This window comes from Neovison vison, chromosome 10 (assembly GCF_020171115.1).
Source record: "Neovison vison isolate M4711 chromosome 10, ASM_NN_V1, whole genome shotgun sequence".
Taxonomy (NCBI): Eukaryota; Metazoa; Chordata; class Mammalia; order Carnivora; family Mustelidae; genus Neogale; species Neogale vison.
The window spans coordinates 52753137-52772644 of NC_058100.1; the positions used below are offsets into that span (position 1 = coordinate 52753137).

General features: G+C 34.2%; 1 protein-coding gene across 2 annotated transcripts in view; it reads right to left on the bottom strand.

Annotated features, from left to right (window-relative positions):
- Positions 1-19508, bottom strand: part of TPR (translocated promoter region, nuclear basket protein) — a 65428-nt gene that overhangs the window by 36490 nt on the left and 9430 nt on the right. For both annotated transcript variants that reach the window (XM_044267299.1, XM_044267298.1), the window contains exons 10-24: positions 18690-18830; positions 18181-18272; positions 17719-17916; positions 15114-15221; positions 13944-14170; positions 12927-13090; positions 12149-12282; positions 11914-12062; positions 10517-10679; positions 9124-9258; positions 8103-8243; positions 7004-7169; positions 5405-5571; positions 4276-4428; positions 3778-3894 (exon numbers count right to left, since the gene is read on the bottom strand). In XM_044267299.1, coding sequence (XP_044123234.1) covers positions 3778-3894; positions 4276-4428; positions 5405-5571; positions 7004-7169; positions 8103-8243; positions 9124-9258; positions 10517-10679; positions 11914-12062; positions 12149-12282; positions 12927-13090; positions 13944-14170; positions 15114-15221; positions 17719-17916; positions 18181-18272; positions 18690-18830 — 2255 coding nt within the window. The remainder of the gene's footprint in view (positions 1-3777; positions 3895-4275; positions 4429-5404; positions 5572-7003; positions 7170-8102; positions 8244-9123; positions 9259-10516; positions 10680-11913; positions 12063-12148; positions 12283-12926; positions 13091-13943; positions 14171-15113; positions 15222-17718; positions 17917-18180; positions 18273-18689; positions 18831-19508) is intronic.

The window sequence follows — 19508 nt, forward strand, 5'->3', positions numbered from 1 at the left end:
AGTATACTACTAAAGAATGAGTGGATTAACCAGGAAGTTAAAGAAATTTAAAAATACATGGGAACAAGTGAAAATGAAAATACGATGGTCTAAAACCTTTGGGAGGCAGCAAAAGTGGTCCTAAGAAAGAAGTATATAATAACAATACTGGCTTACCTCAAGAAGCAAGAAAAATCTCATATATGCAACCTAACCCTAAGCCTAAAGGATCTAGAAAAAGAACAACAAATGAAACCTAAAGCCAGCAGAAACAAGGAAGGAATTAAGATTGTAGCAGAAATAAATCACATAGAAACAAACAAAAAAACCCAGTAGGACAGATCAATGAAATCAAGAAGTAATTCTTTAAAAAATTAATAAAATTAATAAACCCTTAGCCAGACCTGTGAAAAAGAGAAAGGACCTAAATAAATAAAATCATGAATGAGAGAGATCACAACCAACACCACAGAAATACAAACTGTAAGAGAATGTTATGAAAAATTACATGCCAAGAAATTAGGCAATATGGAAGGAATGGATGCATTCCTAGACACATATAAACTACCCAAAGTGAAACAGGAAGAAATAGAAAAGTTGAACAGACCCATTAACCACCAAAGAAATTGAATCAGTAACCAAAAATCTCCAAACAAAAAAGACTAGCCAGATGGCTTCCAGGGAAATTCTATCACACATTTGAAGAAGACTTAATACCTATGTACCCAAAAATAGAATACCAAATACCAAAAATATAGAAATGGAAGGAAAACACCCAAATTCTATGAGGCCAGCATTATCCTGAATCCAAAACCAGACAAAGACCCCACTAAAAAGGAGAATAAGCCAACACCACTGATGAACACTGATGCAAAAATTCTCAACAAAGTAATAGCAAATTGAATCCAACAGTACATTAAAAGAACCATTCACCACAATCAAGTGGGATTTATTCCTGGGTGGCAGTGGTGGGTTCAGTATTTGCAAATCAATCGAAATGATATACCACATTAACAAAAAAGGGTTAAGAACCATATGAACCTCTCAAAAGATGTGGAAAAAGCATCTAACAAAGCACGACATCTATTCATAAAAGTAGGGATAGAAGGAACAACAAATCCCTCAACAAAGTAGGGATAGAAGGAACATACCTCAATATAATAAAGGCCATATATGAAAAACCCACAGCTAATATCACCCTCAATAGGAAAACCTGACAGCTTTTCCTCTATGGTCAGGAACAACACAAGGATGTCCACTCTCACCACTGTTATTTAACACAGTACTGAAGTCCTAGTCTCAGCAATCACACAACAAAAAGAAAGAGAAAGCATCCAAAGAATCAAGGAAGAAGTCAAAATTTCACTATCTGCAGATGACATGATAAACTCTATCAAAACATTGCTAGAACTGATACATGAATTCAGTAAAGTCACAGGACACAAAATCAACATACAGAAATCCACTGCATTTTTATACAATAATAAAGCCTCAGAAAGAGAAATCAAGGAGATCAATCCCACTTACAACTGCACCAAAGACCATAAGACATCTAGGAATAAACCTAACCAAAGAGATAAACGATCTGTACTCTGAAAACTATGTAACACTGATAAAAGAAATTAAAGATAACACAAAGAAAAAGGAAGACATTTCATGCTCATGGATTGGAAGAATAAGTATTGTTAAAATGTCTATCCTACCCAAAGGAGTGTACGCATTTAATGAAATCTCTATCAAAATACCATCATTTTTCAGAGACCTAGACCAACGAATCCTAAAATGTGTATGGAGCCACAAAGACTCTGAATAACCAAAGCAACCTTGAAAAAAGAAAAGCAAAGCTGGAGGTATTACAATTCCAGATTTCAAGCTGTACTGCAAAGTTGTAGTCACCAAGACAGGATGATAATGGAACAAAAAACAGACACATAAATCAATAGAACAGAACAGAGAACAGAGGAATGAACCCACAACTAGGAAAGAACATCCTATGGAAAAAGACCCTTCATAAAATGATGTTGGGAAAACTGGATAGCCACAAGCAGAAGCAGCAGAAGAATGCAACTAGACCACTTTCTTACACCATACACAAAAATACTCAAAATGGATTAAAGACCTAAATGTGAGACAGGAACCATCAAAATCCTCAAGGAGAACATAGGCAGTAACCTTTCTGGCACTGGCTGTCCCAACTTCTTACTAGATAGGTCTCCTAGGGCAATAGAAACAAAAGCAAAAATAAACTTTTGGGACTTTATCAAAATAAGCTTCGGCACAGCAAAAGAAACTAAACTAAAAGTCAACCTACGGAACAGGAGAAGGTATTTGCAAATGACATATCTGATAAAGATTAGTATCTAAAATACGTAAAGAACATGTCAAATCCAATACCCCAAAAACAAACGATCCAGTTAAAAATGGGCTTATGACGTAATGAACAGACATTTTTCCAAGACATACAGATGGTTAACAGACATATGAAAAGATTCCCAATATTACTCTCATCATTAGGGAAATAAAATCAAAATCACAACGAAGATATCACCTCACACTTGTCAGAATGGCTAAAACGAACAATACACGAAACAACAGATGTTGGCAAAGATGTGGAGAAAGAGGAACACTCTTACATTATTGGCAGGAATACAAACTGGTGTAGCCACTCTGGAAAACAGTACGGAAGTTCCTCAAAAAGTTAAAAATAGAACTGCCCTACAATCCAGCAAATTGTACTACTAGTTATTTATCCAAAAGATAAAAAAATACTGATTTGAAGGGACACTTGTACCCCAATGTTTATAGCAACATTATCAATAATACCAGTATTATGGAAAGAGCCCAAATGTTCACTGACTGATGAAAGGATAAAGAAGATATGATATATATTACTCAGTCATAAAAAAGAATGAAATCTTGCTATTTGCAACATTGTGGACAGTATTGTGCTAAAAGAAACAGGTCAGAGAAGGACATATACCATATGATCTCACTCATGCGTGGAATTTAAGGAAAAAGACAACAGAACATGGGGCAAAAAAAAAAAAAAAAGGCAAACCAAGAAACAGACTCTTAACTATAGAGAACTGAGGGTTACTGAAGGGAAGGTGGGTGGGGGGAATAGGTTAAATAGACTATGTAGCAATCTGGAGGAGGTTTTATGAAATAAAGGCTAAGTATAACTCAGATATGTAAAAATACACGTGCACACATGCATACTAACTAAAAGTCAACAAAGAGAAATAAGAATAATTATGGATACATTCATTTTAATTTCCAGCATTATTACATTTGGCAATAAATCAAGAGTAATTCATTTTCGTCTAATTACTTTGAAGTACATTCCTCTATATTCAATTTTTAAAATTAATCTTCGTACGTACACACACACACACACACACGCACACAATATACAAGTAAGCAATAAATATGACAACCACCATTTTGCACCCCCCCAAAAAATCTGTCATGAAATGAATGGTTATTCATATACTACCCAACTTAAAAAGGAGAACATTATTAATCTCCTTACTTGTCTTCCTTTCCCATTCTAAATCAGTTTTATTCTCACTCGTATTTTTATATTTTTCCCCATTTGTGAAGACTGATTTGCGATTCTTGCACTATTTACTTTTAGCCTTCACTTTTCAGCTGATCTTCACCCAAATTCCACAACAGTGTAAATAACTTCGCATTTCTCTGAGGTTCGCCCACCCCAAGATGTATTAATACACTCCAAGAACCGTTCCCTCGGATCAAATCTCATTTATCAATAACTGGCTCCAAATCAGCACTTACCTGTTCCTGACAGTCACGTCTGGCTTGCTGCTCATTATTCAAAGCTGTGCCAGCTCTCTGAAGAGCTTCTTGTACTTCACTCTGAACGCTATTGAGTGTTTTCTTTAACTCTGATAACTAAACCCGGAGAACATTAAAACCAGAGTTAACTGCAAACTTATTTTATAGTAAAGACAGATTTTAAATATCAAACTAGTCCAAAGGAACTTCTTATTAAATTTAAAAGGTAACTTGATATTATCTGCACAAACTTTACAGGTCTATATTCACTAAAATACCAATGCTTGGGCAGAGGCTTCTAAAAAGTAGCACTGATACCTACTACCATAAAGCAGTCTAAAATTCTTAAAAAAAAACCACACATACAGACCTAAAGAGCAGAGTAACGCATGAAACTATTATTAAATGTGTTTAATCAGTATCTGCTGAGATGATACTAATGAGCTATTCAAATCCTTACACACACAAAGGACTGATATGGTTAATAAATCAATTTACCTGTTGTTCCATGCTCTCTATGGCTTTTCTCTTGTCATCCTGAAGTTCCTGCTTTTCCTTCTCTACTTCCATCAACTTCTTTTCCAACTGTGTCTGAAACTCAGCTGACTCTTTTAAACGAACTTCAATATTCTTACGTACTTCTTCTGTCACCTTTAGCAACACCCAAATAATAGGATACAAAAATTATATATATTTAAAATTAGAGTTTCTCTAAGTCTAAACTAAGTTTGAGAAGTACTAAAAATTAACATTTGCCTTGTATTAAAAAAAAAAATCATCAATGCTGAACAAAGAGTTTAAAAACAGCATTTAAAATCTTAAGTTACCACTTAACTTGGCTACTGGCCATTTTTCTTTTGAAGTGAAATTTCCATTTCCCCATTTCTCTCTCAATCCTCACATCCACTTGCCGCCAAATCTGTCCATTCTACCACTGAAAGGTTTTCTTCCCCGCATATCTTGATTTTCATGATGCTAAGCACCTAAGAATCTTTTAAAACTGTGACCCTAGACCACTACAATAGCCACTGAAACAAACTCTATCCTCCAATCTACTACACATTAAGCTAACTAAAACAAATTCTCATTATAACATGTTGAAAAAAATCAAGAGCTCTTAATAATCTAACAGAATACAATTTAATATGATGTTCAAAACCTTTCCAACTTGGTACCTGGTATATTTATAATTCTATTTCTCTTTGTTTCACTTCACAGAGTCAATATGTTAGCCAACCTGTTCTCATCTGAAGTCTTTTTACTTGGCTGAGGGTTCCTACTATATGGAATAGTCTTCTACCTTTGAATATCCAAATGATAGTGTCTTTCAAGGCTGTGAACAAATGCCGTCTCTCTTGTGAAGTCATGCAGGAGACCACTTCCTTCCCATTCACACTAATATCTGATCTGAACCTTTCTTACAGCAATTATATTCTCCTTTGTTTTATGAATTTTGTGGGTTTTGTTTTGTTTTATCTGGCTTATTAGACATAAGTACTTTTAAGGTGTAAGAGGTAAACACAATGATGTCACTTGAACTCACATTTACTACAGTGCTTACCCACAACAAGCTCCTAATTAAAAAAATGTTAAATGCATTCAAAATGAATTTAAAAATTGTACATACCTGTTTTTCCTTGTTAAGAGATTCTTCTAAACTAGTAACCATTGCACGATACTGTTCCACATTACTAGTACTTGTTTTGAGTCTCTCCTTCAAATCATTCACCTGCTCTTCCGCCTGCCTTAGCTGACTCAGAAGATCATCCACATCTTCTTTGCTGGTAGGCTGACCTAAAAGATTTAAGAATTTTCTTACAATTAACATTTTAAATGACATTAGAGATAACTTTTGTCTAAGAATTAGTGAAATCAGGATTAAGGCTCAAATGAGGAAGGATTTATCTTAAAAGTATATTTCAACCTATGCTAAATACCAAAATAAAAGCAAGTATTTTGCCAGGATATTGTTATTTCTTCTTCAAAATATCAAATATTTGAAATCTGCTATTACAAATATTAAAAAGATATTTAAATGAGAAGAATACTAAATATTTGCACTAAACTGAGGGAGCTACTTGAAGATACTACCAGGTTTTTGCTTTATTATTCAAACACTGCTTACTTTAGGACACTAAACACTTAAATCATTCAGTCCAATTTTCATTCTAAAATCCATGGGAAAGGAAGAAATTGCAGACTGAAAAGGATGTTTTCTTATCATATATCTATAAGAAAGCACTACTGACTATTGAAAAACTATATATCCACTATATCTTTATATACACATATATACATAGACAAACACATATATATCATATCTTCTTTTAAGATTACCTGGACTAAAGGCTTTGCATTTGAAATTGTGTATTCATAAAGATAAGCGTAAGCTAATGAAACAAATCTTTAAACTAAGACTATCAATGAACAATGATTATGAATACTACTCTAAAAGAGACCAAACAAATCAATTATTTCTGTAAATGAGCCTTATTATGGTTTTAACAAGGGAGAATGAAGAATTTAAGTATTAACTCTCCTCAAGAGGAAACATTTTTACAGTATCAATAAATGGGGGCGCCTGGGTGGCTCAGTGGGTTAAGCTGCTGCCTTCGGCTCAGGTCATGATCTCAGGGTCCTGGGATCCAGTCCCACATCGGGAATCTCTGCTCAGCAGGGAGTCTGCTTCCCTCTATCTCTCTCTCTCTCTGCCTGCCTCTCCATCTACTTGTGATCTCTCTCTCTCTCTGTGTCAAATAAATAAATAAATAAATAAAATCTTAAAAAAAAAAAATCAATAAATGGTTTCAACAACAGGAAAACTAGAGCATACCTTGGTCAGGTGCCATATAGAACTATTCTGAATCTTGTAAGTCTGCAAATTTACTAATTTAAGCCTAAAACTAAGCTTTACTATATGAGAATAAAAGGGTTTTTTTCTCTTTTACTACTATCCACAAAAAATAGGCTATTTACAAGGTATGTTATCAGCCTAAAAAAGTACTTTACTGGGATGCCTCTGGTTCAGGTCCTAATCCCAGAGTCCTGGGATCAAGCCCCGAGTGACGCTCCCTGCTCACCAGTCTGCTTCTCCCTCTCCATCTGCCCCTCTCTCCTGCTGGTACTCCCGCCCTCTCTCTCTAGCTTGCTCTCTCTCAAATAAATAAAATCCTTAAAAAAAAGGAAAAAAGTAGTTTACTATCAGCCTACTTAATTATTGATTTACCTTTACCAGTTCTCTGTGAGGACTGAGAAGCAAGCTGTACTTCCATATTACTGAGATGTTGTTTCAATGTAGCAATTTCCTTTTGAGCATTTTTTAATAGTTCTTTTGTGTTAAGATGAAGATTTGTCTCGGTATCTAGCTGTCTCTTTGTATCTAAAAGTTGAACCTAAAAAGAAAAATACATTAATCCCGCAAATATTATCTTTAGGTTCTTAAGTAATCAGAGGTTCACATTATCTTTTTATAATACTTTAAACTCTGGCCCAGATAGAATAATATAAACCAAATCTGAAATAACTGGGAAAAAAAAATTGTGTGATACCTGAGCCAGGAAACAAAAGCAGTAAGCCCCACAAATTCCCTAGCTTCCCGACTTAGGAAGGTCCAAGCTTAAACACAGGGAAATCAGGGAAATAAGGCAGAGGCCAGCAGACTCCTTGAATTGAGGACATGTAACTGAGAGTACAGGAAGAATAAATTAGATCAAATTCCTCAGACAGACTTCTACAGAGAGCTGCACTGGTAGAGTACCCTGGACATTTGCAGAGGATCCCTCTTGAATAGTCAGCAAAATAGTCATCAGTGTATACATGTGAAATTATCCTACACAGGGTTAAGAATCACCCAAAGGGACTAGAGTGAAGAGTGTCTGTCTGGTGCTCACAGCGAGTTAGGAATAATGCCCGTTACCAGCAGCCAGACTGAAAACACGCAATTCACTGGACACTGGGACGAGTATTCAGGAAGGTCTCAGCTTAACAGTAGAGAATAATTAGTTATAGACTGAGCGCTGCTTTGGGCCTACCTAATAAATCATAAAAAGTAACACTCAAGAGAATCAAACTATTTTCAATTATTGCATCCCAGAACAAAACCCAAGATTTACAGGGTTATAAAAATATCTAGCACTTAAGAGGATAAAACTTACAATGTATGGAACCCCAAAATTACTAGGCACACAAAGGCAAGAAAAACTTAACAGCTTGAAAGAAGTCTCTCTAAAACCATGATTCAACAGGAGATGGCAGTGTACCTACATACCATCTTCACTTCTGGAAATAAACAACTTATGGATATTCGTAATACTCAATTGACTCACATCTAGATTTCTAGTAAGTGTATGCCTTTGCTCCACCTCATTTTCCAGCTTCTTCTTTAGATGAGATATCTCATGTTCCAGTTTTTCTATCTGGCTACTAAGCCTTTGTTTGGTTTCTGTTTCAGATCGCTCTAATATTCCCTAAGGTTAAAAAAAGATTTTGGTTATGCTTAAGAAAAAAGTTAAAAAGCAATGCAAAGAAAATTAAAGGCTACAGAGCATTACAGAATTACAACCCACTTCTACATGAAGAACTTAAGATCTAGAATATTTACCAAGAGTCTTTTGACATTTTTCATACTACAATATCTGTTTAGGGGTCCTGGGTGGTTCAGTCAGTTAAGTGTCTGCCTTTGGCTCAGGTCATGATCCCTGAGTCCTAGGACTGGGCCCTGCATTGGATACTCCCCGTTCAGCAGGAATCTGTTTCTCCCTTTGCCCCTCACCCTGCTCTTGTGCTCTCTCACTCCCAAATAAATAAATAAAATCTTTAAAAATATATACTTATTTAATAAAGAAAAAAAATATAACAGTCACTCAGATTTCCTGAAGTTTTAAAAGAATTAACCTTTTTTAAAAAATTTTATTTATTTGTCAGAGAGACAGAGAGCACAAGCAGGGGGGGAGCGGCAGGCAGAGAGAGAAGCAGGCTCCCTGCTGAGCAAGGAGCCTGACATGGGACTTGATTCCAGGACCCCAGGATCATGACCTGAGGTGAAGGCACACACTTAACCGACTGAGCCACCCAGGCATCTCTAAAAGAATTAATCTTATAAATAATTAAACTACGTAGAACTCTGTAAATACAGATCTGAAGATGAAAACTGCCAAACGTAGTTTCAATCATCTGTTTAAAGGTTTTATTTAGAATACTGACATGCCCTAATAAATCTCAAAACTCAATTATCATCATAATGCATGACAAAAGTAACAGAAAATTTTTCTAATTAAGAACCCAAGAGGATTCAATGTTAAATTTAACATCAAGAATTTTTTTCTTGAGATATATTTATTTGGTTACCTGAATTGTTTGCAGATTAGTCAGCAGCAAGTTTTGCCCTCTTTGTTCAGCTAATAAAGACTCTCTCTGCTGAGAAAGACGGACTTCTGACAATTTAAGCATTTCCTTTTCCTTTTTCAAGTTTTCTGCTCTTACCTTGAGGTAAATACAAGTAAAAGAAAAAAAATGCTGGAAATAACGTGTCAAATGCAATAATACTATTATAAAATTAAAAAGAATCTTCACTACTGTTTATTTCTTAATGTTAATTAGAGACAAGGTCATCTCTTCATTATACAAGGATTTATAACTCTTTGAAGTTTCATGTATTGAAATATGAAGCAAAAGTTATTGGGACTATTAATAGATCAAAGGAAAAAAATCTTGTAATTACCACAGATATTTATGATCTCTCTGCTCTTAACAAATCAGATATTAAAACAAACCAAAAACCCTAAAACATCAAAGTGAAAGAAACATAATTGCAAAATTTTGCTACAGTCATACCTACATACTACTAAATTATGCATTTTGAATCCAGGCTTGGTTTCTAAGTACCTGTTTGAGAGTGCTGACTAATTCATTCCAACTTTTTTTTCCCTCACAAAGAGTACAATCGGATTCTCAGATTTGGCAGGCTGCTCTGAAAATTAGTATCCTCAAAGTATTCACATTTATATAATAAATCATAAATAAGCAATCATAAAACTTCCTCCACTGGTTTGAAAAAGTGATGCCTCCATTCCCCACAAATGAGTGTGAGTACATTAACAATGAAAGAATGTAGACAAGAGAATTAGAAAATCTAGATTTAAGTCCCAACCAATCCATCTTTCACTACCCTAAACAGGAAATCACTTAACTTTTGGGAGTTTCTCCACAGGTAAAATGGGAGACAACTGCACCTTGCTCACAAGTAATGGTCAAAAAGTTGTGAGATAATTTTATGAGAAAGTAAAACGTTATATAAAAATTCATCAAGAATCCAGTACTTAATTGAAAGTACTGTCAATTTCTAACAGGCATTTGTATTCATGTGGAAATTCAGAAATAGAATTTAATGCTAATAAAATTTTTATACTGTCCTTTATCAGAAACGAGCGAGGATAAATGAAATATTCATTTGTTTTTGCTGTTAACTGGAGAAACGGCAACTTACAAATTTAATATGAAATGGAAGACTTGTAAGGAAGTCTTAATCCAAAAAATAAAACTTTTCCCAGTTTAGTTTTAATAGAAACAGTTACTGGATTAATGCACAACTGGATATCTGGAAACTATGTAATAAGGACTCGAAATCCACAAACCTCTCCAACATCTGTATCATGTCAACCAGTAAAATCAAAACAATAACTAAAAAACAAATGTCAAATGAAATTTATAATGCAAGTCAGATGAGGGAAATTGGTCTCACTTCCGCAACAGCTAGTTTTTCATTTGCTCCTCTCAAATCCTGTGTCATTGTATTGATGATCTGTTCCTGCTTTTGAGTTGTTGCAGTGAGTTTCTGATTTCTCTCATGTAGGGATGTGATTTCTCGACGATATCCTTCAACGTTATCTTGTAGCATTTCATAACTTACGAGAGAAAAAAATTTCTATAAGCAACTAAAATAGTATATGCTAGGTTAGTTCCTTAAAGGACTTCACAACAGCTTAATTTCACATGAGTAACAATACGAGGGGTGCCTGGCTGGCTCAGTCTGTTAAGTGTCTGCCTTTGGCTCAGGTCATGATCCCAGGGTCCTGGGACCGAGCTCCTTGCTTAGCAGGGAGTCTGTTTCTTCCTCTCCCTCCATCCCTCCCCCTCGGCTCATGCTCTATCTCTCACTTTCTCTAATAAATAAATAAAATCTTCAAAAAAAATTTTTTAAGCCAATATGGAAAAGAGTAGTTTGTATAATAATGTAAAATCTTCACCTCCAAATTTAATAGTTAAATTTGAACTCTGAATAAGCTTTAAAACTTTAAATTCTACTTTCATGCTGAATTAACTTTTTAAGCTAATTCATTTATAAGAACTTTAATCACATTCAAAATAATGCCAATATAATGTTGATATATCAAATATCCACCATGATACAGTATGCAATTTAAGGTATTTATGGATGGTTAGAGAGGGAGCGCTGGAGATCCTTTTAGCCTCTCTAATTCTTCTTAATTTCTTATGTTTCTTGAACGCTTACAAAATGGCTGGCTACAGCTATCAGCATAGAAAAAAGAAGGTGCTTTTACTTGGAGTATCAAATTGTTGGAGTGTATGGAGGAAAACTACCTGCCACACCCTTATAAAAACATTGTTTTTTATCCTGTAGTATATCTAGGATAAATTCTGTCCTAACCTGCTAAACTAATAAGTATTTAATGGATCTATTAATAACTATAAAATGAGATTTACTATATTCCTTTATAAATGACCAAAAAAGTAAATTCTCCCAAAATTAACTATCTACTACTTGCTTCTCTTCTAGAGAAGACTGAATGAAATTTGTTCACATACCTCTCATTCTCTGATGTATTTATAAATAATTAAGTCCTATAAAAACAGTACATCCTTCAATCTCAGGAAGGAAAACTAACAACAATCCGCACATCAACTTCAACTTTCTAAATAAATAACTATCTAGACTCCTTAGGAATGCCCAAGAGAATCATAAGCCAATATTAAAAAAATGAACCCCCACAGCTTCTCACCCTAGAGTATGGTCCACAAATACGTAACACTCTTGCAAATTAATCCTTTGATGCATCTGAATACAGAAGTTTGGATTATTTATTTAGACTATTAGTTTTTGAACAACAGAAAATTTACCGTTTAGAAGCAAAGTCTAGTTGTGTAGAAATTTTGGTGTTTTGTGATCGCAAATCTGTAATTTGATCCTGAAGTTTTTCAAGCTGCTCATTTTGTATTTTTTCATTATCTGCCTTTTCTTTTTTGTAATTCTCAAAAATTTCCTGCAACTAAATATTGGATAAATTATTAAAGATGACAACCTGTGTTTTCAAAGAACCTAATCCAAGATAAAGTTATAATGATGTGGCCTCACCTGTTTAAGGGCAGCCTTGGCTTCTATGGCCTCTGCTGACTCAATTACAGATACTGAAGCAGGAGTGGAAGCAGTCTGGGATGTACTTGAACGTTTTGGAGTTGACGCAAGAGAAATATCATCTAAGCTTGAAGCTTCAGAAATGTAAACAGAATGATATAACATTTCTCATCACAAATATCACTACCAATATAAACAAGTTAGACTTATTTAAATGAAATGGTAAGATTGCAGAGATCATGAGAGAAGGCATCTACTAAATAACCTATTAAAATTATATTTGGTTTTTGGTTAGAGACAACATTCGCCGATGAAATGTTCAAACTTAACTAAAAGGGAGATGTAATGCAATGTACAGCATGGGAGTATCATCAGTGATAATGTGACAACTCTGTATGGTGACACAGGGTAACCAGACATCGTGGGAATCATTTCATGTTATATGGAAATATCAAATCCCTATGAGGTACACCTGAAACTAACAGCATATTGTGTGTCAATTACACTTAAAAATACACAGATACAGCAATTCATAGACTCTAAGATACACATTTTTTAACAATGGTCAGCATTTCTTCTTTTTTAGTCATTCCTAAAATAACTATACGTTTTAGAACTGGTGAGGTTAGGATCAACCACATATGGTAATTCAATTTGAAGTTACCATTCAGTAGAGTGAACAGTGCTTATGATGTTGCAAATCTATTCTATAATATACATTTAAAAAATATTTCCCAAAACTATTTAAAATTTTTTAAGATAATATATGAAAACCTACCTTGCAAAGGAATGGCAACTCCTGTTGTTTGTGACAACAAAATACGGTACATGTCACGCTGACGAACTATGGAATCAACAAGCTGCATTTGATGCTGTCGTGACTCACGGAGTTGTTCTAATTCAGTGAGGGCATTCTCAAGTTTTAGCTGCAGCTCAGCAATTCTGCAGAAAAAGAAATCAGAGTATTTCCCATGACAGACTGAAAGGCAGTTGTAATTTCAAATTACCAACTGACTAATCAGCACTTTAGCATCTATCATATTAAGAATAATATTTTTGCCTCTCTTATCCTTTCTTTCTTCTGTCAGTTATTTTAAGAACCACTTTTAAAATCTTCACCACACAGGACTCAGGTACTCCCCGAAGTCATCTGAAAAAACTACTTGCAAAAATCAAACCAATTCCACTCAGTCCAAACCCCAGTCTTCTTATATTTATAGCCACTTTCTCTAGCACCACTTTTTTGGAAAAAATTGTTACTATGCTTGAATAATTCCTACATTATCTTCTCCACGAAGCCTGATCTGTTCCCTTAAATCCAGGCTAGGTCCTCTACCTCTACACTCCTAATGATAGGCTTCTATCCATTATAGCACTAATCACACTGAACTATTATCTACTTATCTATTTTATTCTTTTTTTTTTTTAAGATTTTATTTATTTATTTGACAGAGACACAGCTGAGAGAGGGAACACAAACAGGGTGAGTGGGAGAGGAAGAAGCAGGCTTCCTGCCTAGCAGGGAGCCCAGTGTGGGGCTTGATCCCAGGACCCTGGGATCATGATCTGGGCTGAAGACAGATGCTTAATGACTGAGCCACCCCGGCACCCCTACCCATTTTATTCTTACTATCAATCTCATCCACAAATTGATATTCTAGAGAGTAAATTTTTTTTTTTTTGTATCGTTGTTCAATTTTTTTTTCCTCCTAAGTCACTATATTCCCAGTATACAGCACAATTAGGGACACAAAAGAAATATTGGCTAAACAAATCAAGGTAGTCAACTGCTTACTTGCATGAAGTTGTTTCTTGTTCCTCTCTTTCTCTGGTTTCCCCAAGTTCTCTAAGGGCCACTAAGAGACGTTGATTTTGCTGTTGAAGTTCTTCAATATTTCTATAAGATACTAGATGCTGTGATATTACTTCAGATGAACTACTTATATCAGCAGAGCTTACTTCCTCATCACGAATTACATGATTACCCCTTGCTTCTTCAAGTTCCATCAAAAGCACTCTAATCTAAAAACAAAGTTTTAATATGTTACCAAATAGTATTGACTTTGATTCTGGAAATGTTTCAAACAGAAATTTACAAGTGAAAATATTACTTTATGCATACCATCAGTTAGTATTAAATGATTTTAAAAATATTAAGGTTGTTTCAGATATTAAAACCCAGAAAAAATTTAGTGGGAAAAATTATTTTTCATTTCTATTGAAGTGTATAAAAAAGGCTAGTACTTTTCAAAAAACTACCAATTCATGATTCTACAAGTATGGCTCCATTTTTGTAAAACAATGACCAAATAAAACACCAAGAAATATATACCTATGTGTGCATATGCTTGCACTTGCATGCTTATTTATATATGTAGCATACGGTGGGGCAGAAGGCAGCATGAAAAAGATTTAAGTCAACTCATATGAAGTTTTTATGTATGTGTTATGTATGTGTAAATCCACACACCAGAACAAGGATAAAATATACGAACAAAATAGTTCTTTATTTTCTGACTTGTTCAGTTGAGGTAAAAAAAGTGGCAGAGTAATCTATAGGTATGGTTTTATTTTAGTAAAAACAAAGGATGCTTACATATGTTCATGAATGCACCATATATATATATATATATAAGAAAGACATGAGAGAATATACACCAGTCTGTTAACACTGGTTATATTCTGGGATTTGGGCAGGGGACAGAAGACTTATTTATCCTTGAATTACTTCATTTATTACAACCAGTAGTTACAATTTGAAAATTTATCAAATACTTAAAAAAAAAAAGGAAGGCCTATGAGAAAACAAAAGCAATGACTAGGTTACAGTGCTGCTATAGTCATAGTCCTAAGTGATGAGAATTTCATACGCAGTAGTTCTACCTTAGATACCTGCAAATAGATTTAAACATTATTGGGCAGTCTGTTTAGGAAAAAAATAGGAAAAGAAACAGAAAATTCTAACCTGTTGTGAAAGATCTTTTATTTGTATTTCCATCCTTTGATTGTCTCTTTCAAGCACAGATGAATGTTTGTTAGCTTTATCAGTGTCCTCCTGCAACCGCTGAATCTCCTTTAAAATGTAAATTAAAGTGAAAATTCTGCATACCCTTCTAAAATCTATACAAATGAAGCAGTTATATGAATAACAAAAATATATAGTGCCCAAATATTATATTCAACTGATAAACTAAAAACGTTCTATTTATGATACAGTAGTTATTAAGGAGTAATTCCCCACAAATATGAATGCATATTTCTTAATATCTCAAGTACTGCTCATCATTGTTTATCACTATATACAAATAATGGAGGATCTGCCACTTGCCTCCAGATTAACTGTAAATTACAATCTTACAGCCACACAAAATTAACAGTTTACGTAAAATGATGTCACAGAAATACTCTCAAAAGCTGCGTTACTGAGATGAAAATAAAGGACTATATTACAATGCCAATCATTACTACACTACTTACATAGAAATAAACATCAAAGTAAACAATGTTCGGTAAGGTGTGTAAGACTTGATTTTATGAAAAAGGAAACAGGAATTTATTCTAAAACAGCAGCAATGTTACAAGACTGTTAAAAAGATACATTATAGGGCGCCTGGGTGGCTCAGTGGGTTAAGCCGCTGCCTTCGGCTCAGGTCATGATCTCAGGGTCCTGGGATCGAGTCCCGCATTGGGCTCTCTGCTCAGCAGGGGCCTGCTTCCCTTCCCCTCTCTCTGCCTACTGTGATCTCTCTCTGTCAAATAAATAAATAAAATCTTAAAAAAAAAAAAAAAGATACATTATATGCAAACCTCTGTTAGTAAGTTCTGCATCCCAGTATCACTAAGGATTTAGGGGCACAGTTTAAAGGAAACTGATAAAAAACACAAAATATGTTTGAAATCTTGTGTTTTATCTCAAATTCATACAAATTTCGCTTCTTAACGAGCTGTTTTTACATAATAATGTCTTAAATGCTATTCAAGTGAAAGATGGCTCATATTTATGCTGGTGTTTCAAGTTATCACTTGAAAGTACACTGCCCTAAAGGTATTCGTACGCCAATTTCAGTAGAAACAAGTATGTGACAAAATGAAGGAGGCATATATTTGTGAGAGATGGCACTGTTCAAAATGGGATTAACTAAGATGGTAAGGAAGAAGTAACTTGGTTATAAAACTCTGAACATCAAAGAATCTAGACTGGAGGACACATGATGTACGTTACAAACAGAAGATTCTGCTATAAAGAAGATACAGAAATTATCTAAATTCTTTGCTAGTTTGGACAAAAGTATGTAGGGGATTTTTATTATTATACCCATACATTAGTGAAAAAGGACCAAATAGGTTTTTTCCATAATGAGAACCTACTATCATTTGAGCCTGAAAGTCCTTTTACTTCACTGTTTGCTTTAGACAATAAGCTCTAGGAAAAAACTCTCAACATTGAGAAACTTGAGATCTAATTATACCTAAGGGACCTCTTCTCAAACCACAGGGTTGGGGGGTGAGGGGAGATATTAAAACCAATAGTCTGCCAAGGCAAGCCAGTTAGGTGTTATATGACTCAGGAGAAAAAGACCATTAGATATAATATACCCAGATTTAAACTGACATCTGAATTGGGATAGCAACCACAACAAAATTTTAAGTTTCAATTAAGGATACAACTAATTTATACTATTTTTTCCCGGGGGGGAAAAATTAATCAGTTTAGAACAGCAAATACAAAAGGTTACTGAATTTTCTCAATAAAACTTGTTCAATAAATCTTGAGTTCTTCACAGAAAAAAAGTATTAAGCTGTACCCTAAAAGCAAAATTATGTCGATCTAGTCTTTTTAAATTATTATCTAGTAAAAAGGAATCTTAAGAGGTAAGATATTTATGAATATCCTTGGTACTTTAAATTTGCAAAGGAAGAGTAAAAAATAATGTACACAAAAGTTTGCCAAACTGTGAAATGTTACAAAAGAGGAATTCTTCCCTATGGTCAAACAATGTTAGCATTTCTAGATAGAATATCAGAACTGTCAGACAAAGAATGACTATGACAAATTTACAAGAGTTCTATTACAAAGAGAGTTGTTATTTTAATTTGAAGAATAGTCCAAGGAGATTTGGCTCTTCAACATCCACTACAAAAAATATCTCTAATGTCTTAAAAAATTGAAAAGGCTCCCATAAAGAACACTTCATGATTACAGGTGTTTAATAATGTAGAATTACCCTATCACTGAAACGCATAATTAGCCTTTTCTGACTCAAATACTTTATTTTTTTAAGATAAAGAGAGAGGGGGAAAGAGAGGGAGAGGAAGTGCAGGTAAGAGGAAGGAGGCGGGGAGAGAAAGAGAGAGAATCTTAAGCAGGCTCCACACTAGCTGGGACCTGATGCAGGGCTTGATCTCACAACTCTGGGATCATGACCTGAGGCAAAATTTGAGTTTGGACACTTAACCAACTGAGCCACCCAGGTGTCCCATTAAATAGCTTAATTCTAAGAAAAAATTACCTCTTAAATAATTTCTCATATATATTTTTCCCACAGTTCAAATTTAAGAATGGAACCAACCTTCATAGCTTGTTCAAGCTTAACAGATAAACTTGCCACAGCTTTCTGTGCACGTTCATACTCCTCACGTTGGCGTTTCAAAATTGGTGCTTTGGCTTCAACTTCCTTCACTATTTCATCCAGATACTTATTAATTCTTTTGTTCTCTAGTTTCTCCAAAAGCAACTGATCCTGAGTCTCCACATAAGCATTATATAGCTGAAAGGAGAAAAAGGGGCTGTGTCACATCTAAGCATAGCAACAGAAGCATATAATCAATCTAGCTTCATAATAAACAGACAATAGAACTTACATAAAATGGAAATGTTTCCTATCTGTGGAAAGAATCAGGAACCAAGAAAGCTTTTCTTAGAATGATCCATTAAGCATTAGATGATTTTAAGAATAATTTTTCTGAGCATTAAAAGTTCAGCAAACTTCCTTTTGCTTAAGGAAAATAATAAGATTTAATATCATTCTTACCTCAGTTAATTTCATGCCTGGTTTCACTATCTTAGCTACAGCTGCCGCAGTAGGAGACATGGCTGCAAGCTCTTCTTCAGATAGTATGGCTCCTGTGCCAACACAGAGAAATCTAGTATATTTCTGTGGTATTTCTCATTAAAGCTAGTAATATTTTTCCCAAGACAAGTAAACAGGATACCTACTAAGCATTACATATGAATTCCTATGCAGATTTTAAAATAGGACTTCAAATTTCATGTAACATAATCTGATTCTAAAAATCATGCAGTAAGAATAGTTAAAAATATTCTGGAAATTGACACACAATTATGTGTGATCAAATGGTACTTATATTTGACAATATAGTAGAGATATGAATAGGTATTAATTTTAATACCAAAAAAACTGGATGGAGTTTCCTATATCACATTCAGATAGATAAATACTATTAGTGGAAATGAATGAGAACTATGTAGGAAGTAGTAGTATTTCATTCAAGTCATTATTAAGCATCTGTTAATCCATACCTTTACGTTTTGTGGCAGAAAGCAGATCATTTGCATTCTCTAATTCCTTCTCCAATTTCCCTATTTTGTCAAGCATTTCTTTTTCCATTTGATCTTTAGATTCCTCCACTTCTAAAAGATGATCTTGTATTGCTTTATTGGCTAAAAACATTTTTAAAGACAGAATATCCAAACATAAAATTAAAATCTTGGCATTTGTAAGATTTAACAGCATAGTCATTACTCTTCCCTTCAGCAGACTTTAAATTCTAGACAGGCTATGGTTGCCAGTTATCCTCCAAAAGCTCTTGCTTTACTTGTAATTCTTTAAATGTCCTGGCCGGCTGACTCTATTTCTCTTTTTTGATGTCTCTTATACATGGGGGAAAAAAAGGGAACTCAAAGTAAAAAAGTGGCTCCAAGTATCTCTTTGGTTTTAATCCAATCTTTAGCCTAGAATACAAAAAATCACTAGAAAAGATCACATCAACAACTTGTATTACCCCAGAAACAAAACAAAACAAACCCCTCAAGAAACCCAAAACCAAATACATTTAAAAAGAACACATGAAAATCAAAGACTTTAAAGTACAGTTTTTAACCTTAAAAAGTGAGGCTTATTTATGGATTAAGAGCATATCCAAACTATAAACCCATATGTACTTATCAATGTTTCATAAATAGAATTAAAGTTTCCTTTTAGAAACCAGATCATATATAAGATTTTAAGACAAAAAAAAAACTTAGAAAAACAGTAACTACCTGTATTTTCAAATATCCTACCTGTTGGAAATAAAATACAAAGTTTCTTATTCCAAGATTCTTTCTTCTCCACCAAAT